The 13,926-nt window shown below is 32.6% G+C and overlaps 1 protein-coding gene across 2 annotated transcripts in view; it reads left to right on the plus strand.

The window, feature by feature from the left end:
• Nucleotides 1-13,926, plus strand: part of STXBP5L (syntaxin binding protein 5L) — a 303,406-nt gene that overhangs the window by 55,423 nt on the left and 234,057 nt on the right. For both annotated transcript variants that reach the window (XM_069472686.1, XM_069472687.1), the window contains exon 3: nt 10,008-10,089. In XM_069472686.1, coding sequence (XP_069328787.1) covers nt 10,008-10,089 — 82 coding nt within the window. The remainder of the gene's footprint in view (nt 1-10,007; nt 10,090-13,926) is intronic.

The raw sequence follows: 13,926 nt of genomic DNA on the forward strand, positions 1-13,926 counted from the left end.
TGTTGTATTCTGTTTGTTAGTATTTTATTGATTTTCATATGTATATTCATAAGGGATGTCGATCTGTAGTTTTCGTGTGTGTGTGTGTGTGTGTGTGTGTCCTTTCCTGGCTTTGGTATCAAGGTGCTACTGGCTTTGTAGAATGAGATGGGGAGTATTCCCTCCTCAGTCTCATGGAATAATTTCTGTGGTATGGGTACCAGGTTTTCTTTGTAGGTATGATAGAATTTGGCTGTGAATCCATCTGGTCCAGTGCTTTTTTTTTTTTTTTTTTTTTTTTTTTTTGTCGGGAGGTTTTTATTACTGTTTCAATCTCATTTTTTGTTACAGGTCTATTTAGGAGTTCTATTTCAGCCTGGTTGAGTCTAGGGAGATTGTGTGTTTTCAGGAACTTGTGCATTTCCTCTACATTCTCTAGTTTACGTGCATAGAGATTTACATAGTATTCATTGATGATGTTTTGTATTTCTGTGATATCAGTTGTAATGTCACCTTTTTCATTTCTGATTGAGCTTATTTGGGTCCTTTCTCTTCTGTTCTTGGTTAATATAGCAAGATGTCTGTCAATTTTGTTTATCTTTTCAAAGAACCAACTTTTTGTTTCATTAATCCTTTATAGTTTTTTTTTTTTTTTTCATTTCCATTTTGTTTAGTTCTGCTCTGACTTTTGTTATTTCTTTTCTTCTGCTAGCTTTGGGTTTGGTGTGTTCTTTTTTTCTAGTTCTTGAGATGTGACATTAGGTTGTTAATTTGTGATCTTTCTGTCTTAGTAGTTTTTCCTTTTAAACAATATGTATTCTACTGTTTTTGGGTGTTATGTTCTGTGATGTCAATTAGGTCAAGTTGATTGAAAATGTTTTACTTAATTCTCCTTCATTCTGATTTTCCGTCTTCTATCAGTTATTGAAAGAGGGGTGTTAAAAACTCCAACTGTAATTGTTCTTTGCTAATAGAAATACAATAGATTTTTAAACTGTTGACTCTAGTATTTCTCCTTGTGGGTCTATACTCACATACATATTTTACTTATGAAAGTTAACTTTCAATTAATATTATACCACTTCCTGAATAGTATAAAAACCTTACTAAAGTTTCTATTTCTCTTCCTACTGGCTTTTATGATATTGTTAACATCATTTGTACTTCTGCATATGTTATAAGACCACAAATGCATTAGTGTTTTTTTTTTTTGCTTTAAACAATTATCTTTTAAAGGTATTTTATATTCCCATATATTTACCATTTTCAACATCTTTACTTCCTTTTGTATATCCAGATTTTTGTTTGTATATCCAGACACTATCTTATATCATTTTCCTTTTGCTTGAAGACTTCCCTTAATATTCCTTTTAGTGCAGGTCTTTTGGTGATGAATTATTTTAGTTTTATGTGTATGAAAAATGTTTTTCTGTCACTTTCACTTTGAAAAAAATTTTGATTGTTATTTTTTCAAATATTTTGTCTCCTTTTCATCCTTTCCTATTCTTCATTACTCTAATTACAACTAATTAGGTCATTTGACATTAATCCACAGCTCAATCATATGCTGTTCTTTTTCCCACCTCCAGGTTTTGCTCTTTGTGTTATGTTTTAGATACTTTCTTTTTTAAAATTCTTAATTATTATGGGTAAATAATGGTTGTATATATTTATGGGATCCATGTGATATTATGATACAGACATTCAATGTGTAATGATCACCAAGGTAATTAGGGTATCCAACACCTCAAGCATTTCTCATTTCTTTAAGAACATTCCAAGTTCACTGTTAGTTATTTTAAAATATGCAGTAAATTATTAACTGTAGTCACCCTATTGTACTACCAGATGCTAAGTCTTATTTATTCTAAGTGTATTTTTATACCCATTAATCATCCCCACTTTATGATCCCTCCCTGCTGCTCTTTCTAGCCTCTGGTGACCATTACTTTACCATCTATCTATAAGAATTCCATGTTTCCTTTTTCTTTAGCTCTCACGTATGTGTGAGAACATGCAATATATGTCTTTCTGTGCCTGTCTTATTTCAATTAAGTTCCAGTTCCATCCATGTTGTTGCAAATGACAGGAATTCATTCTTTTTCATAGCTGAGTAATATTCCACTGTGCATATGTATGACATTTTTAAAATTTGTTTATCCACTGATAGAAACTTAGGTTGATTCCATATGTTGGCTATTGTGAATTATGCTGCAGTAAACTTGGGAGTGCAGATATATGTTCAATATACTGATTTCTTTTCTCTTGGATATATATCCAGCAGTGGGATAGCTGGATCATAGGCTAGTTCTATTTTCAGTGTTTTGAGGAACCTCCACACTGTTCTTGATAATGGGTATCCTAAATTTACATGCCCACCAACCATGTATGAAGGTTGCCTTTTTCTACTTTCTTGTCAGCATTAATTATTGCCCATTTTTTCAATAAAAGCCATTTAACTGGGGTGAGATGATATTTTATTGTGGTTTTGATTTGCATTTCTCTGATGAATAGTGATGTTGAACTTTTTTTTATATACCAGCTGACCATTTGTCTTCTTTTGAGAAATGTCTATTCAGACATTTTGCCCATTTTTAAATTGGATTATTTATATTTTTGCTATTGAGTTGTTTGAGCTCCTTGTATATTCTTGTTGTTAATCCCTTGTGAGATGGATAGTTTGCAAATATTTTCTCCCATTCTTTGGGTTGTCTCTTTACTTTGGTGATTGTTTTCTTTGCTATGCAGAAACTTTTTACCTTGATGTGATCCTATTTGTCCATTTGTGCTTTGGTTGCTTGTGATTTTGAGGTCTTAAGGAATCTTTGCAATATTTTCTTCTAGTAGTTTCATAGTTTCAGGTCTTAAATTTAAGTCTTTAATCCATTTTTATTTTATTTTTATATATGGCAAGAGATAGGGGTCTAATTTCATTCTTCTGCATATTATCAGTTTTCTCAGCACTGTTTATTTTAAAGACTGTCCTTTCCCCAATGTATATTCTTGGCACCTTTGTCAAAAAATGAGTTCACTGTAAAGGGGTGGTTTTATTTCTAGATTATCTGTTCTGTTCCATTGGCCTATTGTCTCTTTTTATGACAGTACCTTCCATTTTGGTTACTATAGCTTTGTAGTATATTTTGAAGTCAGGTAATGTGATTCCTCCAGTTTTTTCTTTTTGCTCAGGATGGCTTTGGCTCTTCTGGGTGTTTTGTGGTTCCATAAAAGTTTTAGGATTATTTTTTTATTTATGCGAGGAATGCCATTGAAATTTTAATAGCAATTGCATTGAATCTATAGATTGCTTTGGGTAATGTGGACATTTTAACAACATTGATTCTTACAATTATTAAGCATGGAATATTTTTCCATTTATTTGTGTCCTCTTCAATTTCTTTAATTAAAATAAATGTTGTATAGTTTTCATTACAGAGATCTTTCACTTCTTTGGTTAACTTTATTCCTGGGCACTTAATTTTATTTATAGCTATTGTAAGTGAGATTACTTTTTAGGTTTTTCTTTTTTTCCAGATTGTTTACTGTTGGCATGTAGAAATGCCGCTGGTTTTTTTTTTTTTTCCCATAAATCCAAGGAAGCCAAGTTAAAAAAAAATGCTACTTATTTTTGTATGTTGATGTTGTATCCTGCAACTTTGATGAATTTGTTTATCTATTCTAATACTTTTTGGGTGGAGTCTATAGGTTTTTATAAATATAAAATCGTATTGTCTGCAAACAAGGATAATTTGACTTCTTCCTAACCAAACTGGATGCCTTTATTTCTCTCTCTTGTCCAATTGCTCTTGCTAGGACTTCCAGTACTATGTTGAATAAAAGTGGTGAAAGTGAGCATTCTTGTCTTGTTCCAGACTGAAAGTATGATACTAGCTGTGGGTTTATCATATATGGCGTTTATCATGTTGGGGTATGTTTCTTCTATACCCAGTTTTTTGAGAGTTTTTATGATGAAGGGATGTTGAATTATATGCTTTTTGAGCATCAACTGAAATGATCATATGGATTTTGTCCTTCATTCTGTTGATATATTAATATCACATTTATTGATTTGTGTATGTTGAAGCATCTTTGCATGCTTGACATGAATCCCACTTGATCACAATGAATGATCTTTTAATGTGTGTATGTATATTTGTTTTTTTTTTGTTTGTTTGCTTTGAGATAGATCTTGCTCTGTTGCCTGGGCTAGAGTGCAGTGGCATTATCATAACTCATTGCAACCTCAAATTCCTGGGCTCAAGCAATCCTCCTGCCTCAGCCACCCAAGTAGCTGCACTTACAGGCATGTGCCGCCGTGCCTGGCTAATTTTTTAATTTTTTTTAGAGATGGGGTCTTGCTATGTTGCTCAGTCTGGTCTTGGACTGCTGGCCTCACATGATCCTCCTGCCTTGGCCTCTCAAAGTGCTGCGTACAGGCATGAGTTGTTGAATCTGGTTTGCTAGTTTTTTGTTGAGGATGTTTGCATCTATGGTCATTAGAGTTATTGACCTCTAGTTTTCTTTTTTTGTTGTGTCTTTTTCTGGTTTTGGTATCAGGGTAATGCTGGCCTTGTAGAATGTGTTCGGAAGTATTTTCTCCTTCTCAATTTTTGGAATAATTTGAGTAGGATTGGTAGTAGTTATTCTTTAAATGTTTGGTAGAATTCAGCAGTGAATCCATTAGGTCCTAGGCTTTTCTTTGATGGGAGACTTTTTATTACTTCTTCTATTTTGTTACTTGCTATTGGTCTATTTATGTTTTGGATTTCTTCATGGTTCAATCTTGGGAAGTTGTATGGGTCTAGGAATTTATCTGTTTCTTCTAGGGTTTCCAATTTATTGGGATATAGTTGCTCATATTAATCCCTAATGATTCTTTGAATTTTTGTAGTATCAGTTGTAATGTGTCCTTTTTCATTTCTGATTTTATTTATTTATATCCTCTCTTTTTTCCTTAGTCTAAAGGTTTGTTAATTTTGTTTACATTTTCAGAAAACCAACTTTTAGTTTTGTTGATCTTTTTTATTGTTTGTTTAGTCTTAGTTTTTTTTTTTTTTTTCCTGCTCTGATCTTTATTTTTTGTTTTCTTCTACTAATTTTGTGTTTGGTTTGCTCTTTTCTATTTTCTTGAGTTATATTGTTAGGTTGCTTATTGGAAGTTTTTTTCAACTTTTTTATATAAGCATGTATTATTATAAACTTTCCTTTTAATACTACTTTTGCCACATCCCATAGAGTTTGTTATTTCCATTTTTATTTAAGAAATTTTGGCCGGGCGCGGTGGCTCACGCCTGTAATCCTAGCACTCTGGGAGGCCGAGGCGGGTGGATCGCTCGAGGTCAGGAGTTCGAGACCAGCCTGAGCAAGAGTGAGACCCCGTCTCTACTAAAAATAGAAAGAAATTATATGGACAACTAAAATATATATATACAAAAAAAATTAGCCAGGCATGGTGGCTCATGCCTGTAGTCCCAGCTACTCGGGAGGCTGAGGCAGTAGGATCGCTTAAGCCCAGGAGTTTGAGGTTGCTGTGAGCTAGGCTGATGCCACCGCACTCACTCTAGCCCGGGCAACAGAGTGAGACTCTGTCTCAAAAAAAAAAAAAAAAAGAAAAGAAATTTTAAAATTTCCTTCTTAATTTCTTCATTAACACAATGGTCATTCAGGAACATGTTATTTAATTTCTATGTTTTTCAATAGTTTCTTTAGTTATGGATTTATGGTTGTATTCCATTTTGGTTAGAAAGGATACCTGATATGATTTCAATTTTTTTGAATTTTTTGAGAATTGTTATGTGGCATAAAATGTGGTCTATGCTTGAGAATGTTTCATGGACTGAGAAGAATGTGTATTTTGTAGCTGTTGGACAAACTGTTCTTTAAATATCTGTTAGGTCCATTTGGTCTAAAGCACAGATCAAGTCCAGTGTTTCTTTGTTTCCTGTATGGGTGATCTGTCCAATGTTGAAAGTGGGTTCGAGGTCCCCAGACAATATTTTATTGGAATCTCTCTCTTTCTCTCTAGCTCTAATATTTGCTTATATATTTGGGTGCTCTAACATTGGGTGCATAAATATTTATAATTGTTACATCCTCTTGCTGATTTGCCTCCTTTATCATTATAGAAGAAACTTCTTTGTCTCTTTTTACACTTTCTGTCTTTCAACATATTTTATCTGATGTAAGTATAATTTAGTTACTCCTGCTCTTTTTTGGTTTCCATTTACATGAGATATCTTTTATTTTCAGTCTGTGTCTTTTTAAGTAAATTTCATTACTTATAAGCAGCACATAGTTGGGTCTTTTTAAAAAAATCTATTCAGCCATTCTATGTCTTTTAATGGGAAAATTTAGTTCATCTGCTTTCAGTTTTATTCATACTAAGGTTTTACTACTGCCCTTTTCTTATTTGTTTTCCTTTTTTTTTTTTTGGTTGCTTCTCTCTTTTTTTCTTTCTGTCTTTCTTTGTGTAAAAGTGATTTTTTTGTGTTAGTATGTTTTAATCTTGGTTTTTTTTTTGTATCTGTTATAGATTTTCATTTTGTTTCTACTCTGGCACTTGCAAATAGCGTCTCATTGCCAATTGTTTTAAACTGTGGACAACTTAATTCTAATTCTGACTACCAACAAAACAATTAAGCAAAGAGAAAACTAAAAATTTCTACACTTTAACTTTATCCCTCCTATTTTTGACCTTTTCTTGTCCTTCTTCATATCTTTTTATACTGTATATTTCTTAAAAAGTTATTGTAGTCATTGTTTCTGATAGGTCTTTTAGTCTTCCTATGAAAGATATGAGTGGTTTATATATGCAATTACAGTATTAGAGAATTCTGTGTTTATCTGTGTACTTACAATTACCAGGTAGTTTTATATCTTCAGTTGATTTCTTGTTGTTCATTAATATACTTTTCTTTCAGATTGAGGAACTCCCTTTAGCAGTTTTTATAAGACATGTCTGGTGTTGTCAAAATATCTTAACTTTTGTTTGGGAAAGTCCATATTTCTCCTATATGTTGGAAGGATAATTTTGCTAGATATAATATTCTAGGTTGAAATTTTTTTCCTCCAGCTTTTGAATATGTCATCCTACTCCCTCTTTGCCCATATGGTTTCTGCTAAGAAGTATGCTGCCAGGTGTATCAGAGATCCTTTATATGTTATTTGCTTCTTTTCTCTCCTGCTTTTAGGATCTTTTCTTTATCCTTGACCTTGGAGAGTTTGATTAATATATGCCTTGGAATGAATCTGCTTGGTGTCTTATAACCTTTTTGTACCTGGATATTATCTTTCTCTAGGTTTGGAAAGTTTTATGTTATTATTTCTTTGAATAAACTTGCTACCTAATCTTTTTCTCTACATCCTTTTACAAGCCAAAACTCTTAGAATTTGCCCTTTTGAGGCAATTTTCTAGATCACGTAGGTAGGCTTTCTTTTTTATTTTTTTCTTCCTTAACTCTGTATTTTCATATAGCCTGTCTTAAAGTTCACTAATTCTTTCTTTTCTTGATCAATTCTGCTGTTGAGAGACTAGAATGCATTTTTCAGCATGTCAATTGAATTTTTTAGCTACAGAGTTACTGCTTGATTTTAAAAAATTACTTCAGTCTTCTTGTTAAGTTTCTGTGATAGATTTCTGAATTCCTTCTCTGTGTTGTATTGAAGCTCATTGAGCTTCCTCAAGATGGCTATTTGGAATTCTTTCTGAAAGGTCACATGTCTCCATCACTCTGAGATGGTTCACTGATGCCTTGTTTATTTTATTTTATTTTTTTGGTGAGGTCATGTTTTCCTGGATGTTCCTCATACTTGTAAATGTTCATCAATGTCTGGACATTGAAGAGTTGTGTATTTATTCCAATTTTCACAATCTGGCTTGTTTGTACTTATCCGTCTTGGGAATGCTTTCCATGTGTTCAAAAGGGATTGATTCTTGTGTTCTAAGCCTGTGGTCACTGCAGCCACATCAGCACTAGAGGGTGCCCTAAGCCCAGTAATGCTGTGACTCTTGCCTATTCCTAGAGGTATAGTGGGCTGAAGTTTTGGTTCTTATGAATGTGCCTTTTTGCATAGTTGTTCAATTTGGTGTTCCTTCGGGGGGATGATCACTGAATGGTTCTGTTTTCAGTCTTGCTCTGCCTCCTTAAAGTTATAATCTTTGATAATTTCTATTGATATGTGTTCAAGTTCACTAATCTTCAATGTATTTTAAAAAAATCTCTAGATGTTCTATTTGTGTGGATAGATTGATCTTCCATATAGCTACTTAACATGCTCAATTTGCTCTTTACCTTCTTCAACATATACCATATAGTATAATAAATATTTTAATATTTCTGTTTCTAGCCTCTGTTTAATTTCTAAGACTGTTTCTATTAATTGATTTTTCTTCTCATTATAGGTTACATTTTTTATTTCTCCGTATGTCTGATTAAATGCCATGCCTTTTGAATTTTACCTTTTTAAGTACTAGAAATTTTTGTACTTCCATAATTAACATTTATCTTTGTTTTTATGCAGTTATGTGGCAACAGTTTGATACTTTCATGGCCTGGTTTTATGCATTGGTAGGCAGGACCAAAGCAGTCTTTATCTTAGGGGTGAATTTTTCCCAATACAGAAGAAATATTCTCTTGAGTACTTTGCATGATACTATGTGAATTCTGAGAGTTTTCACTATGGCTGGTGGGAACATGTAAAATTCCTGGTCCCAAATTAACTTTCTTTGCCCTTGATTTGTTCTTTCTAGATTTATTCTTCAAGAAGGATGTTGTTTCCTTCTTGGTTTATTCTTTTCCCAGTCTTAGGTAGTTTCTTTAAACTTATTTCCTGAGCAGTACTTAGCTAAAGATTCAAGGGGGACCCTCCTACAGATCTCTAGAGCTCTTTTTATGTGTCACTTTTTCTTCTTTGCTACTCCACTCTGTGAACTTTAGTTGTCTCTGTCCTCCCCAGGTGCTTAGTTCTATCTCCTCATCTCAGTGAACCTGCTAGATTTCATCTGGGTTCCCCCTCCTTGGGCTGCATCGTGGAAACTCTCTCTAGGCTGTAAACTGGGAGTAATAAGGCTCACCTCATTTTTTTTTCTGTCTTTTAGGGATCACTGTCATCTCCTACCTGTTATGTAGTCTCTGAAAACTGTTGTTACATGAATTTTGTCCAGATTTTAATTTTTTATGTAAGAGGATAAATCTGACCCCTGTTTCTTTATTATGTCTGGAAGTAGAAGTGCTCATGTAATTTCTATCTTTATGGAAGCAAATGAATTGTAAATAAATACACAAATATATATCATATCATTTATATAGAATATATAAGTAAATTTTGTTATATGTTTCTCATTCTCCTTTTCTTCCCCTGTCCCTCCTCCTTTCTTTCTTCCTTTTCTCTCTTCCTCTCTTTCTCTTTCTTATATGTTAACTTTCTTTACATAATACAGATAATGACTAATCATACTATGTTACTATTTATTTTCTAATATGGCTTTGTCTTTTTACCTTATTTACAGTGTTTTCCATGTAGAAATTTTATGTTTTTATGTACTCAAATATATCAATCTATTTCTTTATGATCTATGGGTTTTAAATTATGTTTAGAAGGTTTTCATATGTACCAAGATTACCAACATATTTACCTAAATCATTTTTTTACTAATCACATGATTTATTTATTACATTAAAATCTTTGACTCATTTTAAATTTATTTTCATGAAAGAAAGATTTAATCAGTTAAAGAAATTTCTGATAAAATAAGATAGACCTGGATTCCCAATTCTTGTTTTACTTCATGGGAGAAAAGCTGCTACCTTTCAAATCCCTTACTGTCATTTTTTTTTCAAATTGCTGCAGTACTAAACATCTGTGCTATATAATTTAATTTGCATCAACTAAGACTAAGATTTTTCAACTCTATTTACAAAAATGAGGATAACTAAGAAGCAAAACATCTGTTGATAAATAAGTTAATTTCTCCTTTGTTCATTAATATTGTGCTAATTAAAATGTCAGAATCCTTGACTTTATAATATTAGACTCGGAAGACCTGGTGTTGATTGTTATTGCCAAGATGAAAGTGGTGCAGCTGTCCTGCAGCTCCAATTTTTGATCAATGAGGTAAGGATTTCTTGACAATTTCAAACACCTCTCCAAAACATACTTTATTAATGATGTAATCTTTTTAATATTATGACTCTGAATGCCTATATGTATAAAATATGTATATACATATGTATAAAAATGCAATATTATTCATGGTCATCTTTTTCATAAAAGATTGTACTCCTGTATTTGTCAATTTATTAAATTTTAAAGGAAAAATATTTTTATGTACCAGATCCTGTTACTGTGACTGTATAACATAATTAAGATTCAGTTTTTAATTTTTTTTTAAAAACCCAAAGTCCTTTGATTGCTTCACTGGCCATTAAATTTTTGTTCTATTCACTCATCTCCCACCAACTTAAATTTTGTAATCCAGCCAAAACTTCATGTTTTGTCTTTGTCTTCTATGAAATAATCTTTTTATTTATTTATCTTTGGGCCCTTTTATCTGTATATATCTCCAAATGCATTTGTTGGTATGTGTATGCATTTGTGTTTACTTTTGTATCCATAGCTATTATGGCAATTAGCTGTCTACTCTGTCCATGTTTTCATTTAACTATGGTTATGAGGAACTCTCTAAACACAAAATACGTTTCTGTGAAGCTCAGAGAGGTTGCACATATTCCATAATTGAAAGCTACTTAAGATCTTCTTGAATCATGTTTTTACAGTGGAATTTGTAGTCTTTTAGGGTTCTTTTAGATTAAGTGAACCTGTCAATGCAAAAATGCTTTAAAAGTTTTTGCCATGCCAAATTCAGGCACCTAGAAGATAAAATTCAGTGTGTTGGAAAAAAAGTTTGGTGGTTTTCTCAAGGCATGACAATGATTTTTTATTCAGTGTCTGCATATATTTGCATATATCTGTATATATTAATATCTATCTTTCTAAAAATTTACAATATAAATGTGGGTAAAATGGCTCGGAACTTTATATCAGAGATACAAAAGAAAAATTTGTAATATTGGCAAATGTTCACTTACTTCTGTTGGTTCAAAATCTTTCTCAGAAGGCTGTGAGATCCTCCATATAGGACAAACATACCATATTTCATCTTGTAGACACACTTGATATGGGGTACCAAAAAGAGAAAGGTAAAGAATAAAACATAAATATTTAAAAATATTTTATTATAATTAGAAATTATTATCTAGAATGTCAACCTTTTTTGAGGTCTCAGTGCTACTCAGTAGTTCCTAATGGAGGAGTCTCAGCCTTTTATCTTCTGCACAGATGTATACTGGCAGGCATAATTTTCTTTCATGTGATCTGCACTGAGTCTGATCCTCTGAGATTTTTCTTCAAGCCTCTAAGTGTGCCTCTATGCTGCATAACTAAGGATAAATAAAGATAAACCTTCAACCTCCTTACATTGTTCACATGATCTATCCTGAACTACTCACCTTGACCCACCTCACACTCAGCTTCTATACCTTTTCCCAAACTTCCAAGTTTTTGATCTCAGTTCACAGTTATAAATATTTTTCACAGTTATAAATATTTTCACAGATCTTCATATATAGTGCTTTGGGTAGGTTCACTTTGCTTTTGTAAATGAACACTAGACAATCTACTGATGTGCTCATTTTCATTTGTCTGGTCTCTGTTGGTGCTATTATGCTCAGTAGTCCTGTTCACTTCCTTCCAGTGATAAGTTACATCCCAGTTTTGTCACAGAATTAATGACACTAAGTTCTTCCCTAAACTTATTCAGGTATTATACTAAGATATTACTGAATATATGCTGCTTTATTTTAATTCCATTGTGTTTGGCATGTTTTCTTTTGTATAGCATATGACTATGTACTATAGAAAATGTTTTATTACTTTTATATATCATGTTCTATTTTTACTATATCCCAAGTGAACTTCCGCCTCTTTGAGAAATGAGATCAGTAGCTTGTATCTTAAAAGAAATCAATTGTAGTTTATCAAATGCTTCCAAGTGATCCTAATAACTTTCGAGTTTGCATATAGGAAGCATATATACAGTATACAAATAAAACAAGCAAACACAAAAATCTTCAAGGCATATATAGGGTACATCTTATTGCATGACATAAAATTATTTATTAGTTTATGTTAAGATGTATGTATCAATGCATACCTCTTGGAACATGTATATTTATATTAATATATAACGGCAAATTATACAAATTTTTTAATATTTTAATGGATAAACTCTTCTATTATGATTGTATGTTTATAAAGCTATTCCTCTCTGAGACTAAAATCATAGGTACATAATGTAAAGAGAGCCATCATGGGATACATGAGCATTTTGGGCCTTTTATTAATAGAAGGACATTTAGGTTTGTCCCTTCTTCTCTCTTTTAATTCCCAAAGAATAAATAAATGCTAGGGATTTCAATGTAGTTCTTCCTAGCATCTAAATGGAATAATCATTTTTAGATCTGTGATTTATGTTGTAAAGGTTACTTGAAACAAAGTATCTTGGAAAATATTTAAAGCATTTTAGGTATCAGGACCACCATAGTTCTACAAGATCAGTTTCAGAGAATATTTTCAATGCTCTAGCTTTAAGCATTGACATTTTCGGCTGGGAAACTATCATTATGGTAAAGTCCTGACATATTTTGAGATGGTCTTACTTAGTTAAGTAGTTTAAACATATATTTATAAAGTCTTACATAGGAGTTAGTTGTCTATCCCATATGCTTTCTGCGATATAAGAGGTGGAAAACATCCTAATTTATGTGAAATAGGATTCATTTGTATTTGGTGGTGCTATATACAAATAATCAGTATTTTTATAGTTATACTGAATTATAGTTGGTTATATGTTCTAGATGGTTTCCTTTATAATAGATGGGGCTTCTTAGGCTGTGCAAAGCAAATTAAATTGTACCAAATATACTTTTTATGAAGAATATATGTTTTCCAATCATACAGGAAATTCTTGCAAAAGAGAATTTTTATATGAACTGTATTCAATTTATATTAAGGTCATTAAATGTGAAATGTCCAATTTTGAATCAAAAGTGTAGTTTATGATCTCTCAAACAAGAAGCAGTACAATTAATCAAAGTATGCACCTAAACTGTCAATGCAGTTTTGCCATCTTAATGGTAGCTTGTTTATGCCAGCAGTGAAGAAGCCTGGAGAGTGAGTAGTGATCAAATCACGAAAGGCATTTTCCATAGCTTATTGAAAATTGAATATTTTTCCTTGAAAGAAGTGTTCCAAAGCCTGGAAAAAGTGGTAGTCAGTTGGTGCAAGGTCTGATGAATACAGTGGATGATAGAGAATTTCCAAGTCCAGCTTCTGTAGTTTGAGCATCGCTGTTTGTGCAACATGTGGTCAAGTGTTGTCTTGCAAGAGGATTGGCCTGTCTCTATTGACTGGTCTTGGCTGTTTAATCGTAAACATCCCCATATTTTGTCTGGTTGGTTGCAGTTGACATCTGCTGTAATTGATTGAAGGTTCAGGTTTCATGAAGTTATAGTGGACGATACCAGCACTGGACCACCAAACAGACACCATTACCTTTTATTGATGAATATTCGGTTTTGGACTGTGTTTTGGCACTTCATCTTTATCCAACCATTGTTCTGCATGCTTGCAATTGTCAAAAAGAGTCCATTTTTCATACACATAATACAGTGTAGAAATGGTTCACCTTTATGTCGTGACAGCAAAGAAAGACAAGCTTCGAGATGATTTCTCTTCTGATGCTCATTTACTTCATGCAGTACCCATCTATTTGGCTTCTTTACCTTGCTGATTTGTTTCAAATGGTCCAAAATTGTTGGAATAGTAATGTCAAACCTTGCTGCTACTTCATACATGGGTTGTGCTGGATTCGCTTCCACTATAGCTTTCCCA

Source organism: Eulemur rufifrons, chromosome 7, assembly GCF_041146395.1.
Source record: "Eulemur rufifrons isolate Redbay chromosome 7, OSU_ERuf_1, whole genome shotgun sequence".
In the NCBI taxonomy this organism is placed as follows: domain Eukaryota; kingdom Metazoa; phylum Chordata; class Mammalia; order Primates; family Lemuridae; genus Eulemur; species Eulemur rufifrons.